General features: G+C 40.1%; 1 protein-coding gene across 5 annotated transcripts in view; it reads left to right on the top strand.

Moving 5' to 3' along the window:
- Window positions 1-14,444, top strand: part of LOC121377577 (tetratricopeptide repeat protein 38-like) — a 52,264-nt gene that overhangs the window by 36,143 nt on the left and 1,677 nt on the right. For 4 of the 5 annotated variants that reach the window (XM_041505630.1, XM_041505635.1, XM_041505633.1 and 1 more), the window contains 9 exons: window positions 488-661; window positions 3,387-3,462; window positions 5,332-5,451; window positions 6,749-6,808; window positions 9,552-9,590; window positions 12,072-12,153; window positions 12,515-12,680; window positions 13,792-13,948; window positions 14,288-14,361. In XM_041505630.1, coding sequence (XP_041361564.1) covers window positions 488-661; window positions 3,387-3,462; window positions 5,332-5,451; window positions 6,749-6,808; window positions 9,552-9,590; window positions 12,072-12,153; window positions 12,515-12,680; window positions 13,792-13,948; window positions 14,288-14,361 — 948 coding nt within the window. The remainder of the gene's footprint in view (window positions 1-487; window positions 662-3,386; window positions 3,463-5,331; window positions 5,452-6,748; window positions 6,809-9,551; window positions 9,591-12,071; window positions 12,154-12,514; window positions 12,681-13,791; window positions 13,949-14,287; window positions 14,362-14,444) is intronic. The other variant, XM_041505632.1, reaches the window with a different exon arrangement.

The raw sequence follows: 14,444 nt of genomic DNA, 5'->3' as shown, positions 1-14,444 counted from the left end.
GATGGTCATAATACTTAGCTTGGCATGAGTCACATGTCCATTTTTGGGGTAGATTGCCAAGTTTGGGGTGCAATATATTATATTAAAGGGACATGCCCTAGTTTTTATATACTACAGCATTATTATGTTTTTACTATTAGAGCCGTTTACGATCACTAAACTTAAACATGACTTATATTTTATTGTCTAGATTATCCATTTCCGTACAACCAAAGCGATCCTGGTCATCCTGATGTTTCCAATACCACAAAATGCATTTTTCATATTTTTAATAACGCACGTGCGTCTGAGAAATAGCGGTTATTGATTCGAGTTCTAGTCTAGTTTTAAGGATATTTCCCGTTTTTAATGTCACAGACTCTTCTTTCACTCCGTTGTAACGTTATCCAAATGAGTTACAGGTTTGTAGATTAACTAAACATAGTGTCCATGTTTAGGGGTTCACAACTAAGGTCCGCGACTTTAAGTCACGTGGTTCTGGTTTCAGTTTCACGGATGCGGCGTGCCAGGTCTGGGAGGATATCTTGGTCGACTACCCGCTCGACATTCTGGCGCTCAAGTTCGCGTACAACAGTTACATGGACCTCGGCTACACCGATCGGCTGCGAGACGGGCCGGGTCGGGTGTTGCCTTTCTGGAAGCCCACGATGCCACTCTACGGGTAATTTATTGATTGGTTAGGCCTTTTTTAACAAACGACTGTTTATTTCGTACCTGGGGGCCTAAGTTCGCGTATGACAGTTACAGCTACGCTATTTCAATCGGTTGTGAGACGGGCCGGTCGGGTCTTACCTTTCTAGAAACCCACGATGCCGCTCTACGTGTAATTTATCGACAGGTTAAGCCTTTTCAACAAACTTGACTGTCTGGACCCAATTTCACGAAACATCATAAGCCTAGTTTTGCACGTAAACGTAAATTTACGACTATACCACAATTTGTACTTCTATTATGGTACAGCAAATATTGTTAGAAATACACATATTTGATTTTCTTTTGTCCTTAAAATGCTCCATTTCCCTTAACGGTGTAATGTTCTTCATGAAATAGATGCTAAACACGTGTAAACGTATACGCAGTATAACTGCCAGTCGCAGACCTAAACTTATGATCTTTTGTGAAATTGCTCCCTGGTTAGAATCTGGATTCTACCTAAGAAGTACCTAGCTTAATAATAGTCCGATACATCAGCTGTCACACTAATGCTAGGATCAGACTGTCAACTGTCACGGCGAACTTGGCCAACTCGATGGTGGCGTTATAATTTTCCCAATTCCCGACTTAGATAGGTGCGCTCAGATTAACAAGTAATCGGTCGTAGGAGTTACATGCATAAGACGAGGCTCAGATTAACAAGTAATCGGTCGTAGGAGTTACATGCATAAGACGAGGCTCAGATTAACAAGTAATCGGTCGTAGGAGTTACATGCATAAGACGAGGCTCAGATTAACATGTAATCGGTCGTAGGAGTTACATGCATAAGACGAGGCTCAGATTAACAAGTAATCGGTCGTAGGAGTTATATGCATAAGACGAGGCTCAGATTAACAAGTAATCGGTCGTAGGAGTTACATGCATAAGACGAGGCTCAGATTAACATGTAATCGGTCGTAGGAGTTACATGCATAAGACGAGGCTCAGATTAACAAGTAATCGGTCGTAGGAGTTACATGCATAAGACGAGGCTCAGATTAACATGTAATCGGTCGTAGGAGTTACATGCATAAGACGAGGCTCAGATTAACAAGTAATCGGTCGTAGGAGTTACATGCATAAGACGAGGCTCAGATTAACAAGTAATCGGTCATAGTAGTTACATACATAAGACGAGGCTCAAGTTGTACGAGTGCGCAGAGTAGCAACTGGACATTCGTAGAAGTCGAGAGATCAGCCAGTTGGCCAACACCGTCGTGACAGTTGGTAGTCGGAGATTAGCATTAGCTGACGACAGATGTATCGGACTAGCTTAACCGGAGTCGGAGATTAGCATTAGCTGACGACAGATGTATCGGACTAGCTTAACCAGAGATGATAGTTTTCCAGGAATTTCTGAGTTTTAATCGTCCTTATAGTATTTCTGGCTTTGTCAAACGTTTCCCATATCCTTCGTACATAACATCTCAGTACCTGGCCACCAAAATTAAAATTTCCAGATTTATTTATTTTAATATTTTTTGTAATCCACTTTAATGTGTAAAAAATTAAATGATTCTATAGATTGCCAAAACGGCTCTTTTAAACTTTAAGAAAAAAACATTCTATAAGGGTGTATACTACCAAATCAAATCCCATAGACGACAATAGTAACATATGCGGCTAAAACTCCTACCTGCAACGTATCAACCGACATAAACGCCACGGATATAAATACTACCACCCCTTACACTTAAAGTGAATCAGAAAAAAATGGGGGTCAAGCTGCTCGTTTCTGAGATAACGGGTAGCGTCTATGACTACCCTAGTTTCGCACAAAATTCGAGTACTTTTTTTTACAGGTACCCCATACATGTTTCAAGCACAAGGCTACTTGACACATTGGTACTAGATGAAATAAAATTGCACATTTATTTTACCCAGATGAAACTATTATTTTTTACAGCCAACACACTCACATTTATAACCAATCACAGGACTTGTGGTGTTCACTTCTCTATCAAAAGTTGGGTGCACCTCGAACTTTGACCCAGCCGGAAGTTATTTGGTATAGTACTACCATAAATAACCAAAACGGCACTTTTAAACTTTAAGAAAGCAACATTCTATAGATTACCAAAACGGCTCTTTTAAACTTTAAGAAAGCAACATTCTATAGATAACCAAAAAGGTTCTTTTAAACTTTAAGAAAGCAACACTCTATAGATAGCCGAAAAGGCTCTTTCAAACTTTAAGAAAGCAACATTCTTTAGATAGCTAAAAAGGCTCTTTTCACCTTAAAAAAGCAATGTCTATAGATTGACAAAAAGGCTCTTTCAAACTTTAAGAAAGCATCATTTTATAGATAGCCAAAAAGGCTCTTTTAAACTTTAAGAAACAACATTCTATAGATAGCAAAAAAACCCTCTTTTAAACTATAACAAAACAACATTCTATAGATAGCCAAAAGTCTCTTTTAAACTTTAAGAAAACAGCATTCTATAGATAGTCAAAACGTCTGTTTTAAGCTTTAAAAAAGCATCATTCTATAGATAGCCAAACAAGGTTCTTTTAAACTTTAAGAAAGCACCATGATATAGATAGCCAAAAAGGCTCTTTTAAACATTAACAAACAACATTCTATTGAAACAATTTTGAAGCATTTCCACTCATCTCCGTCCACTAAGTAACAACAGTATGTTTATTGTTTATTTTTGTCAATTGGAATTTATATATGCATTTTAATTACTAGGTATGTGATTGGTTTGCATGCGTTTGGCCTTGAAGAAACCAACCTGTTTGATCGGGCGGAAAAGGCAGCTAAGCAGGTATGTGCAACATGTTGTTATCTTTCAGCTAAGCAGGTGTGTGCAACATGTTGTTATCTTTCAGCTAAGCAGGTGTGTGCAACATGTAGTTATCTTTCAACTAAGCAGGTGTGTGCAACATGTTGTTATCTTTCAGACACAAGTACTTGCATATATTGACGTAGCCCAGTGATGCGCGGTCGGTGTGGGATTTGATTCCCGTCGATGGACCCATTGGAATATTTCTTGTTCCAAACAATGCACCACAAGTGGTATATCAAAGACCGTGGTATGTGCAGTCGGGTCTGTGGGATGGTGCATATAATAGATCCCTTGCTATTAATGGCAAAATGTAGCGGGTTTTCTCTCTAAGACTATATGTGAAATTTACCAAATAGCCGATTATTAATAATCAATGTGCTCTAGTGGTGTCGTTAAACAAAAACACTTTAATATGGCAGACATAAGTGCAGTATTTTATTTCTTACATGTCCTAAGGTTTTAAAGATATTTAAACTTTTCCAACTAATCATTATATCAATATTGCGCAGTTAATTTAGACATATATGTCATAGAATGAAATTGGGTTCTGCAGGTCCGAAATAATCGGGATGGTCGGGTGACGTGTAACCCTCCCCCCCCCCCCCCACCTCTACTTGAACACCAAAACAGAACTTTGCTTTTGTATCCTAACACACACACACACACACACACACACACACACACACACACACACACACACACACACACACAACACACACACACACACACACACACATATTGTTCGTATGGGCCTGTTCTGTAGTGTTACTTTCATTTGACGTTTTGGCTTTAGTGTGTGCTTCAGGCGCGTGTGCAAAGGGTGGTTTCCGAGGGTCAATACGCCCTTCCTTCACCCCTCCCCTTGTACTCAAGCAAATGTTCTTCTTTTTTGTTCAATGTTTTCCGGGGGAGCATGTCTGAACCCTCCCTATAAACATCCTTTACAGTCTGCATTCCCATCCCTCCGCTAAACTTCCTGCACATGCGCCTGAAGTCATGTCACATGTACTAAGACGACTGGAGTGTGATAGGGCAAATCTCAGACGGTGTAACCGTTTTTTTTACTCTTTGACACGATCCTAACCATTGCCTCACTATCTGTATATCATAAGCCTTGGTGCATGGTGTCTTGTCTGCAAAAGTGTATGTTGAAAATAATGCGGAGAAAAAGGTAGTTGATTTCTTCTGAAGACTAATAGGAAGGTAACTAATTTTACGTGATCATTTACCATGGGGGTTTCGAACACGCCTAATCAATATGACGTATTTGCTTTGATACAAACCAAGACACTAATACAAATGTACTAACATTGATAATCCCTACTGTAGTGTCTAGAACTAAACTCAAGAAACGTGGTATGTTATGTCCTGTACATGTATGTGGATAAATCTCTTATTAAAAATATCCTAATGAAACCAAAAGTAGTTGATTTCTTCTGAAGGCTTACATTAATTATTAAGTTTAATATTAACTAAGATACTGTATGTCGAATCGCATGAATAACATACTAAATCTAACATTTATGCGACGGGACGTAGCCCAATGGTAAATGGTTAGCGCTGTTGTTCTGGCATCGATACCCGTCAGTGGACCCACTGGACTATTTCTCATGCCAGCCAGTGCACCACGATTGGTATATCAAAGGTATATGTTATCTTGTTTGTGGGATGGTGCATATAAAAGACCTCTTCCTACTAATTGAAAAATGTAGCAGGTTTCCTCTCTAAGGCTGTATTTCAAAATTACCAAATAATTGACGTCCAATAATATTCCATTAATAAATCAATGTGCTCTAGTGGTGTCGTTAAACGAAACAAACAACCTAACATTTATACACATTACTGTAGGCGCTGGAGATCAACCCACGTGACGCTTGGGCGACGCACTCGATGTGTCACGTGCTGGAGATGACTGGAAGACAGGATGAGGGGATTTCCTTCCTCACAGACACAGCTAAAGACTGGACAGTAAGTTCATGATGAAGCATGGGCCTGACGCAATGATAAAAACAAAATATAATAAAAAATAACCTATTAAATGTTTTTTTTTAAAAAGGCTATTAAAAACCCCCAACCTAAACGATGACAGCAATAATAGAGGGGGAGCAAGGGCGTATCGACCCCCTAAAAAACCACTCCTTGCAGGATTTCTAACTTTCCTTTTAATTTAGAATTTTCGGACACCCCCCCCCCCCCCCCCCCTCCCCAACCCTTTTACAAAATTCTAGATGCGCCTCTGGTGCGCTAAGCATTGGAGGTTCAATGCGTGTTTATCTACATTTTGTCCAAAGAATGAATGAATGAATGAATGTTTAACGACATCCCAGCACAAAAACATGTTGTCCAATGATGCTCTAAAAGAAGTATACAACATGTGAGAACAGACCCTTTGCACCTCTCCCCTGATTCCGCCAAGTTGGTGAAAATAAAGGATAACATAAAAACAATGGGATGACAAAACATTATAGGTGCTCGGCTATTTCTCGTTCCAGCCAGTGCTCCACAACTGGTGTGACAAAGTCCGTGGTATGTACTATCCTGTCTGTGGGATGGTACCTATAAAAGATCCGTTGCTGCTAATCGGAAAGAGTAGCCCATGAAGTGGCGACAGCGGGTTTTCTCTCTCAATATCTGTATGGTCCTTAACGATATGTCTGACACCATATAACCGTAAACAAAATGTGTTGAGAGTGTCGTTAAATAAAAAATGTCTTTCCTTTCTTCCTGAAGGTGCTCAGAGTTTCAAATGTTGTATAATCTGATACTGTGTGTTTGGCTATAGGCGATAGCTCTGAAATATTTAATATTGAAAAACTAAATATTGCGTCAGATGACGTAATCCAGTGGTAAAGCGATCGCTTAATGCGCGGTCGGTCTGGGATCGATCCCCGTCGTTGGGCCCATCAGTCTATTTCTCGTTCCAGCCAGTGCACCACAACAGGTGTATCAAAAGCCGTGGTATGTGCTATCCTGTCTGTGGGATGGTGCATATAAAAGATCCCTTGCTGCTAATCGAAAATCGTAGCCCATGAAGTAGCGACAGCGGGTTTCCTCTCTCAATATATGTGTGGTCCCTAACCATATGTCTGACGTCATATAACCGTAAATAAAATGTATTGAGTGCGTCGTTAAATAAAACATTTCCTTCCTTCCTTCCCAATAGCCGATGCTTGTTTTTCGTGCTGGGGTGTCGATAAACATCTATTCTATCAGATGAAGGTCACTGTATTGAATGCGTTTTAAAATAAAACATTATCTATTCCAGACGGGCGATATGCTCGCATGCCACAACTACTGGCACTGGTCGTTGTATTACATTGAAAAGGTAGGTAAAAAAAAGTGTTTATAATTGAAAACACACACATACACGAACACGCATATACACGCACATACACACACACACACACACACACACATACACACACACACATGCGCGTGCGCGCGCACACACCCACACACACTTCGTCGAATCATTTCGACTGCACTACCTCAGCCGGAAGTTTGTTTAATTTCTTGGTGTTTACAACATTCAGTTTCACTTTGTTCGGATCTTGTTTTTGCTGCTATACAGTCATTGTTTATGTTTTGCCGGAGAACTTGAAGGCGTGTGAACAGAACTTGTTCTCTCCAAGTCTCACGTCCATGGGTAAAGGACCCTTAGTTATAAAACACATGTATACTTAACACGTATCTTACACACCCGTTGGTGAGAATACCATGTGTTATTTATGATCTCACATACGTGTTAACACATATACGTGTATTAACAATTTCAAGTGATACGACTGGCTGCTCCTATGTGATGACCAGGTCACCAGTGCAATACGTCCAATGAAAAACAGCGCGATGGAAATCGATTAGACTGTGACGTATAATTAACCTGGAAACCATGTGTCTGTGACGCGTAAGTCAGCTACAAGTGCAACGGCTGTAAATATCTTTTAGTCCAAAAAGATGTTAAAATTTGCTTAAAACCTGGCTTTTGAGGATATGTAAGAAATAGAATAATACATTCGTGTCCGTTAGATACCATTTATCTCACAACTCGTTGTTTGAAAACGTATCAAACTCGCTTTCGCTCGTTAGAGACGTTGTTTAAAAACAACTCGTTGTGAGATAAATGGTATCTAACGGCCACTCATGTATCATTCTCTATATCCATGATGGGCTTACTCCCATTTGGTCGAATTGCAAATTGGTCGAACTGCTAAAATAACAATAGATATGGTTCAATGGTCTTACTGACATGCATGCTGTTTCCTCAGTCATTATAATGAACTGTTACAGATTATTTGGAAACCGATTATTATTGTATAGATGGTATAGATATCGCTTAACGCATAAAGTATGCAAATATGACAAATATCGAAATAATCCATGTACTGGATGTAGTGAATGTCTGTAAATAATTAAAAAAGAAGGTCTCCATCTAAAAAAATAATTATTTCAGTCTTTCAAGCACACATGTCCACAAATGTTTATGTACGGCAGCCCGTTTATCTACATTGGTAAATAAACCATTGTCCGTCTATAATCAAAACTTGTATAAACATGAAGAGGCCATGTTCATTACATACACAGGTAATCAGGTAGTGGTTATATAACAGACGAATACTTTGTTTTTCGACCAATTGGGAAATCGACCAAATGGGACGACACCCCATGAAGTGATATTTAGTTGTCATTGTACACCCGTGTTAAGACTTCCTTCAATACCCGGGGCAACAATTATAATACATTGTGTCTTTGATAGTTCATAAAATATTAGTATTGCTTTGACGCTAATTGGTCTGATAGGTCAGTCGCCAACTAAGTAGAGACCCCGTTAAGGTATAGAAAGAAATGTTTTATTTAACGATGCACTCAACACATTTTATTTACGGTTATATGGCGTCAGACATATGGTTAAGAACCACACAGATTTTGAGAGGAAACCCGTTGTCGCCACTATATGGGCTACTCTTCCGATTAGCAGCAAGGGATCTTTTATTCGCGCTTCCCACAGGCAGGATGGCACAAATCATGGCCTTTGTTGCACCAGTTATGGATCACTGGTCGGTGCAAGTGGTTTACACCTACCCATTGAGCCTTGCGGAGCACTCACTCAGGGTTTGGAGTCGGTATCTCGATTAAAAATCTCATGCCTCGACTGGGATCCGAACCCAGTACCTACCAGCCTGTAGACCGATGGCCTAACCACGACGCCACCGAGGCCGGACCCCGTTAAGGTATAGATGGCAGACGTCAGATAACCCGTTAACTGTTTCTTACTGTACAATTCTTACTGTTAATATCGCAGGTGACAGACTCTAGTTTTTAAACACTACGACGTATTGTTCACTATTAAAGCCGTTTTAGATCAATTAAATTAGAAGTGCTTACATTTTATTATTTAGAACATTAAAGAGACAGATCCTAGTTTTTAAACACTAAGGCATTTTTTCACCTAAACCCTAGTTTCAACCCATAACAATGGACACTAAGTTTGGTTAATTTACAAACCTGTAACAAATTTGGATACAGTAGTGTCTGTGACGTTGAAATACCCTTAAAAATAGACTAAAACGCGATTCAATAATCATTACTTCTCAGACGCACGTCCATTTTTAAAAATATGAAAAATGCATTATGTGGTATTAGAAACACCAGGGTGACCCAAAACACTTAGGTTGTACGGAAATGGATAGTCTAAACATAAAATATAAGTAATGTTTGATTTCAGTGATCATAAACGGCTCTAATAGTGATAAATATGCCTTAGTGATTAAAAACTAGTGTACGTGAAGTGGTTCTGGTCATCAGGGTTTTGGTAATACCCACAAATGCATTTTTCATAATTTTAAAAACCATGTTCGTCTGATAAACAATATGGTTATCGAGACGTCACAGACTTTAGCGTCTCTCTGTTATCCAACTTAACTTTATTAACTTTATCCAAATGTGTGTTGCAGGTTTGTAGATTAACTAAACTTAATGTCCATTTTTACGGCTGAATCTAGTGTCTGAGCCTTTAACAATGCTAAAAGGTTGAAGTTTAACAACAACATTTGTTTAACTTTTATTTTTAGGCTGATTACCAGAACGCATTGAATATATTTGATAACGAGGTAAGACAATGATAATTAATTTATATTAGTTACACGAAATAGCATTAATATATTTGGAGATGGAGATCAGCCGAATTCGCTGAAATATATAGTCGAGTTTTAACATTATTATTATTATTATTATTATTATTATTATTATATATATATATATATATATATATATATATATATATATATATATATATATATATATATATATATACTCTTCAAAAAAAGAAACGCAAAAGGGTACAAATGGGTTATAACTCCGATTTTATGTTTCCTACCGGTTCATGCTTTGTGAATATAAGGTCATTGCATGTCCCAAACACATTCCCACGGTTACATTCGATAAAACGCAGCTACTGTACAATAAAGTTCCAAAATATGAATATTTGCAAAAACGCAGCCACGTGCAAACCATGTCACCACTGCACGTGCGTTGTCTGCACGTGCAACATGAACACCGACAGTATAAAAATGCAGAGTGTTCGCTTGCCTGGCCTCTGTATCTGGCCGACAGTTGACAATCCAGGACATGCCACGTCTCAGTGAACCGCAGAGAAACAATGCCATCGGCCGACTAGACGCAGGCGAATCCAGAACGGCCGTTGCCAGGGCATTCCATGTGTCCCCAAGCACCATCTCCAGACTGTGGGACCGTTACCAGCAACATGGATCAACACGTGACCTCCCTAGATCCGGTCGACCACGGGTCACTACCCCCGGGCAGGACCGCTACATCCGGGTACGCCACCTTCGGGAACGATTGACTACTGCCACCTCCACAGCCGCAGCAATACCAGGTTTGCGTAGGATATCCGACCAGACCGTACGGAACCGCCTACGTGAGGTAGGAATTCGTGCCAGACGTCCAGTTCGAGGTGTCATCTTAACACCACAACACCGTCGACTCCGATTGCAGTGGTGCCTGATTCATCGACAATGGCCTCAACTGCGATGGAGACAGGTGTGGTTCAGTGACGAGTCCTGATTTCTGCTCCAACGTCATGATGGAAGATGTCGCGTGTATAGGCGTCGTGGTGAACGTTATGCGGCAAACTGCGTGCAGGAAGTGGACAGATTCGGCGGGGGTAGTGTCATGGTGTGGGCAGCCATCTCACACACTGGCAGAACTGACCTGGTCCACGTGCAGGGCAACCTGAATGCACAGGGCTACATTGACCAGATCCTCCGGCCACACATCGTTCCAGTTATGGCCAACGCCAACGCAGTGTTCCAACATGACAACGCCAGGCCTCACACAGCACGTCTCACAACGGCTTTCCTACAGAACAACAACATTAATGTCCTTCCTTGGCCATCGATATCACCGGATTTGAACCCAATTGAGCATCTATGGGACGAGTTGGACCGACGCCTCCGACAGCGACAACCACAGCCTCAGACCCTGCCCGAGCTGGCAGCAGCCTTGCAGGCCGAGTGGGCCACCATCCCCCGGGACGTCATCCGTACTCTGGTTGCTTCAATGGGCAGGCGGTGCCAGGCAGTTGTCAACACACGCGGAGGCCACACCCGGTATTGACTCCAGATGACCTTGACCTTGGTGGTGTGTCCTATCACTTACTCACAATGGACTAGAGTGAATTGTGAACAATCCTGCAACATTTGGTAATTATCGGACTCACCATTCAATAATTAAATCAATTCTCCAAATGTTACGACAATGTGGTTTTGCGTTTCTTCTTTTGAAGAGTATATATATATATATGTTAAATATAAGATGCGAACTGGGACGTCACTCCTAATAGTTTCGTTTTCATATAACTGGGTGCTACCATAGGTACTTGATGACAGGATAATAAACCATTTCCCAATGACACTAGTACATGATACGGTGGTTAGCATACTGCACTGAGTTAGCCACTGTGATCGAAATCCTGTTGTAATCAATAAATGTCTACTGTTGTTTTTAAATAACATTTTGTTAAAATAGCAGACCCATACGCGCCCCCCGCCCCCCTCCCCCCAATGTCAGCACCCTATCCTATGCGTTTTAGTTCGCGTGTTATTCCTGGCCAGGACGAAGTGAGGATTTTACCCCGCCCATAATGCAAATTTTAAAACACTTCTATATGAGAAAAATGTAAAATAAGTACAAAATTAATTTTACAGCTTAAGTTGCATCATATGCTTCTTGAAAAATACCGTATGACGTCGATATAACCAGGTATTAATACCACTTCATCAGGACCACGTGGGGCCATGAACCCCCAATCAACCTTTTGTCTTTAAACTATTAAATTTTATAAAATCATATATACAAAGTGGGTACATGTAGCCATATATTATAAAAGATCCCTTGCTACTAATGGAAACATTTAGCGGGTTTCCTCTCTAAGACTATGTCAGAATGACCAAATGTGTGACATCCAATAGCCGATGAGTAATAAATCAATGAGCTCTAGTGGTGTTGTTGAACAAAGAAACTAACTTCCAAGCACTTTTTGCTAATGTTTGTTTGTCTGTTGCTCTCTCCAGGTGAAGATTCGATCTACAAACTCGGGCACATTGTTAGGTCTGATAGACTCGTGTGCTCTTCTATATAGACTGGAGATGGAAGGTAATGTTTTTCTTTCAGGCACATGACTTTGACGAAAACAAATTAATAATAGTAAAAATGAATAACTCTTTTCAATGTGGGGCAGGATTACGTTAAGTGATTGCTTGAGGCGTTTCGTTCGCAGAATTGAATCACCACAGCTAGTCAACGGTTGTGGTATGGACTTTCCTGTCTGTGGGAAAGTGCATATAAAAGATCCCTTGCTGCATTAGGAAAAATGTATCAGGTTTCCTCTGAGGACTACAAGTCAGAATTATCAAATGTTTGACATCCAATAGCTGATGATTAATTAACCAATGTGCTCTAGTGCTCTTGTCCTTGATCCGTAGAATCTGTAGCCGGTGTAATTGTGTGTTTTCAGGGGTGGATGTCGGGGACAGATGGAACGAAGTGTTCGACAGATGTCGACCTTATATTGATGACCACAACCTTGCCTTCAGCCAACTTCACCTTCTGATGGGCTGTCTGGGCGCCAAGCAGAAAGACATAACGGCGAAGATGATGGAATCCACCAAACAATTTGTGAGGTACCAGTGTGATGTAATGCAATGGCACTCCTCTTCATATAGGTCACCAGACGGTTTGTGAGCTACTCCTCTTATAGGTTAACAGACAGTGTGTGATGTACTCTTATAGGTCACCAGGCAGTTTGTGAGTTACTCTTCTTATAGGTCACCAGACAGTTTGTGATGTACTCTTATAGGTAGGTCATCAAACAGTTTGTGAGCTACCCCTCTTCTTATAGGCCATCAAACAGTTTGTGAAGTACTCTTCTTATAGGTTTCGGAACAGTTTATGAGCTACTCCACTTATTATAGGTCAATGAACAGTGTGAGATACTCATCTTAGAGGTAGATCAATGAATATTTTAAGAGTGACTTCTCTTCTTATAGGTAAATGAATAGTTTGTGAGCTATTCATCTTCTTATAGGTCAGTGAAGAGTTTGTGAGCTACACCTATTCGTATAGATCATTGAACAGTTTGTGAGCTACTCCTCATCTTATAGGTCAATAAATAGTTTGTGAGCATTCATCTTCTCATAGGTCAGTGAACGGTTTGTGAGTTATTCCCCTTCTTATAGGTCAATGAACTGGTTTATCCTAGTAGCACATGTAGCGCATATATATCCTGAACAGATTATGAGCTACTCCTTTTCTTATAGGTCAATGAACAGTTTGTGAGATACTCCTCCTCTTATAGGTCTGTGAACAGTTTGTGAGCTACACCTCTTCTTATAGGTCAATGAACAGTTTGTGAGGTACTACTCTTCTTATAGGTCAATGAACAGTTTGTGAGCTACACCTCTTCTTATAGGTCTGGAAACAGTTTGTGAGCTATACCTCTTCTTATAGGTCAATGAACAGTTTGTGAGCTACACCTCTTCTTATAGGTCAATGAACAGTTTGTGAGGTACTACTCTTCTTATAGGTCAATGTACAGTTTGTAAGATACTCGTCTTCTTATAGGTCATTGAACAGATTGTTAGCTACACCTTTTTTTATAGGTCACTGAACAGTTTGTGAGCTGTTCCTCATCTTATAGGTCATTGAACAGTTGCGATTCCCCACCTTATGCCTAATATATAGACTTATCAGTCTATTGCAAATTCATAATTGTTTTACTATTGTTACTTGTAGAGAAGAGAAGGGTACAAACCAAGAAGTTACTCGAGTGGTTGGTCAGAAACTGTGTGAGAGTTTTGTCGCCTACAGTGATGGGGATTTCGCCAAGGCTGTGGACCTCCTCCATCCCATTAGGTACAACTTCATACGTATAGGCGGCAGCCACGCCCAGGTATGCGTACTAATAACTAACACACTTTCAGCAGTTTAAGGAGATAATGGGTAGGTTTGTTGTTTTTTGTGGGGTATTTTGTAGGGTTTTTTGTTTTGTTTGTTTGTTTGTTTTGTTTGGGGGGCTTTGTTTGGGGGGGGGGGGGGTTGAGGGGTATTATATCCGTGGAGCTAATAGTAATAAAATAAAATAAATACATAATAGTAGTGTAGATAATAGTGTAATTAATTAAATAAATAAATAATTAAATAAATAAATAAATAATAGTAGTGTACATGGTAGGTATAAGTATTACATGACTAACAATAAATAAATAAATTAAATATTTTTTCTTTTAAGCGAGACGTGTTCAACTTGTTTCTGATCCAGGCAGCTATCAAATCTCCATTGAAGAAGCATCACAAACTAGCCAGGTACAGTCCGACTAAAAGGAAGTGTTGGATCTAGTTCAGTCGGTGGAACACTCGCCTATTCACAGGGCTCGACCTTAGCAGTA

Source organism: Gigantopelta aegis, chromosome 7 (assembly GCF_016097555.1).
Source record: "Gigantopelta aegis isolate Gae_Host chromosome 7, Gae_host_genome, whole genome shotgun sequence".
In the NCBI taxonomy this organism is placed as follows: Eukaryota; Metazoa; Mollusca; class Gastropoda; order Neomphalida; family Peltospiridae; genus Gigantopelta; species Gigantopelta aegis.
The sequence above is the reverse complement of the archived record's forward strand: the minus strand, read 5'-3'. Positions and strand labels throughout refer to the sequence as shown.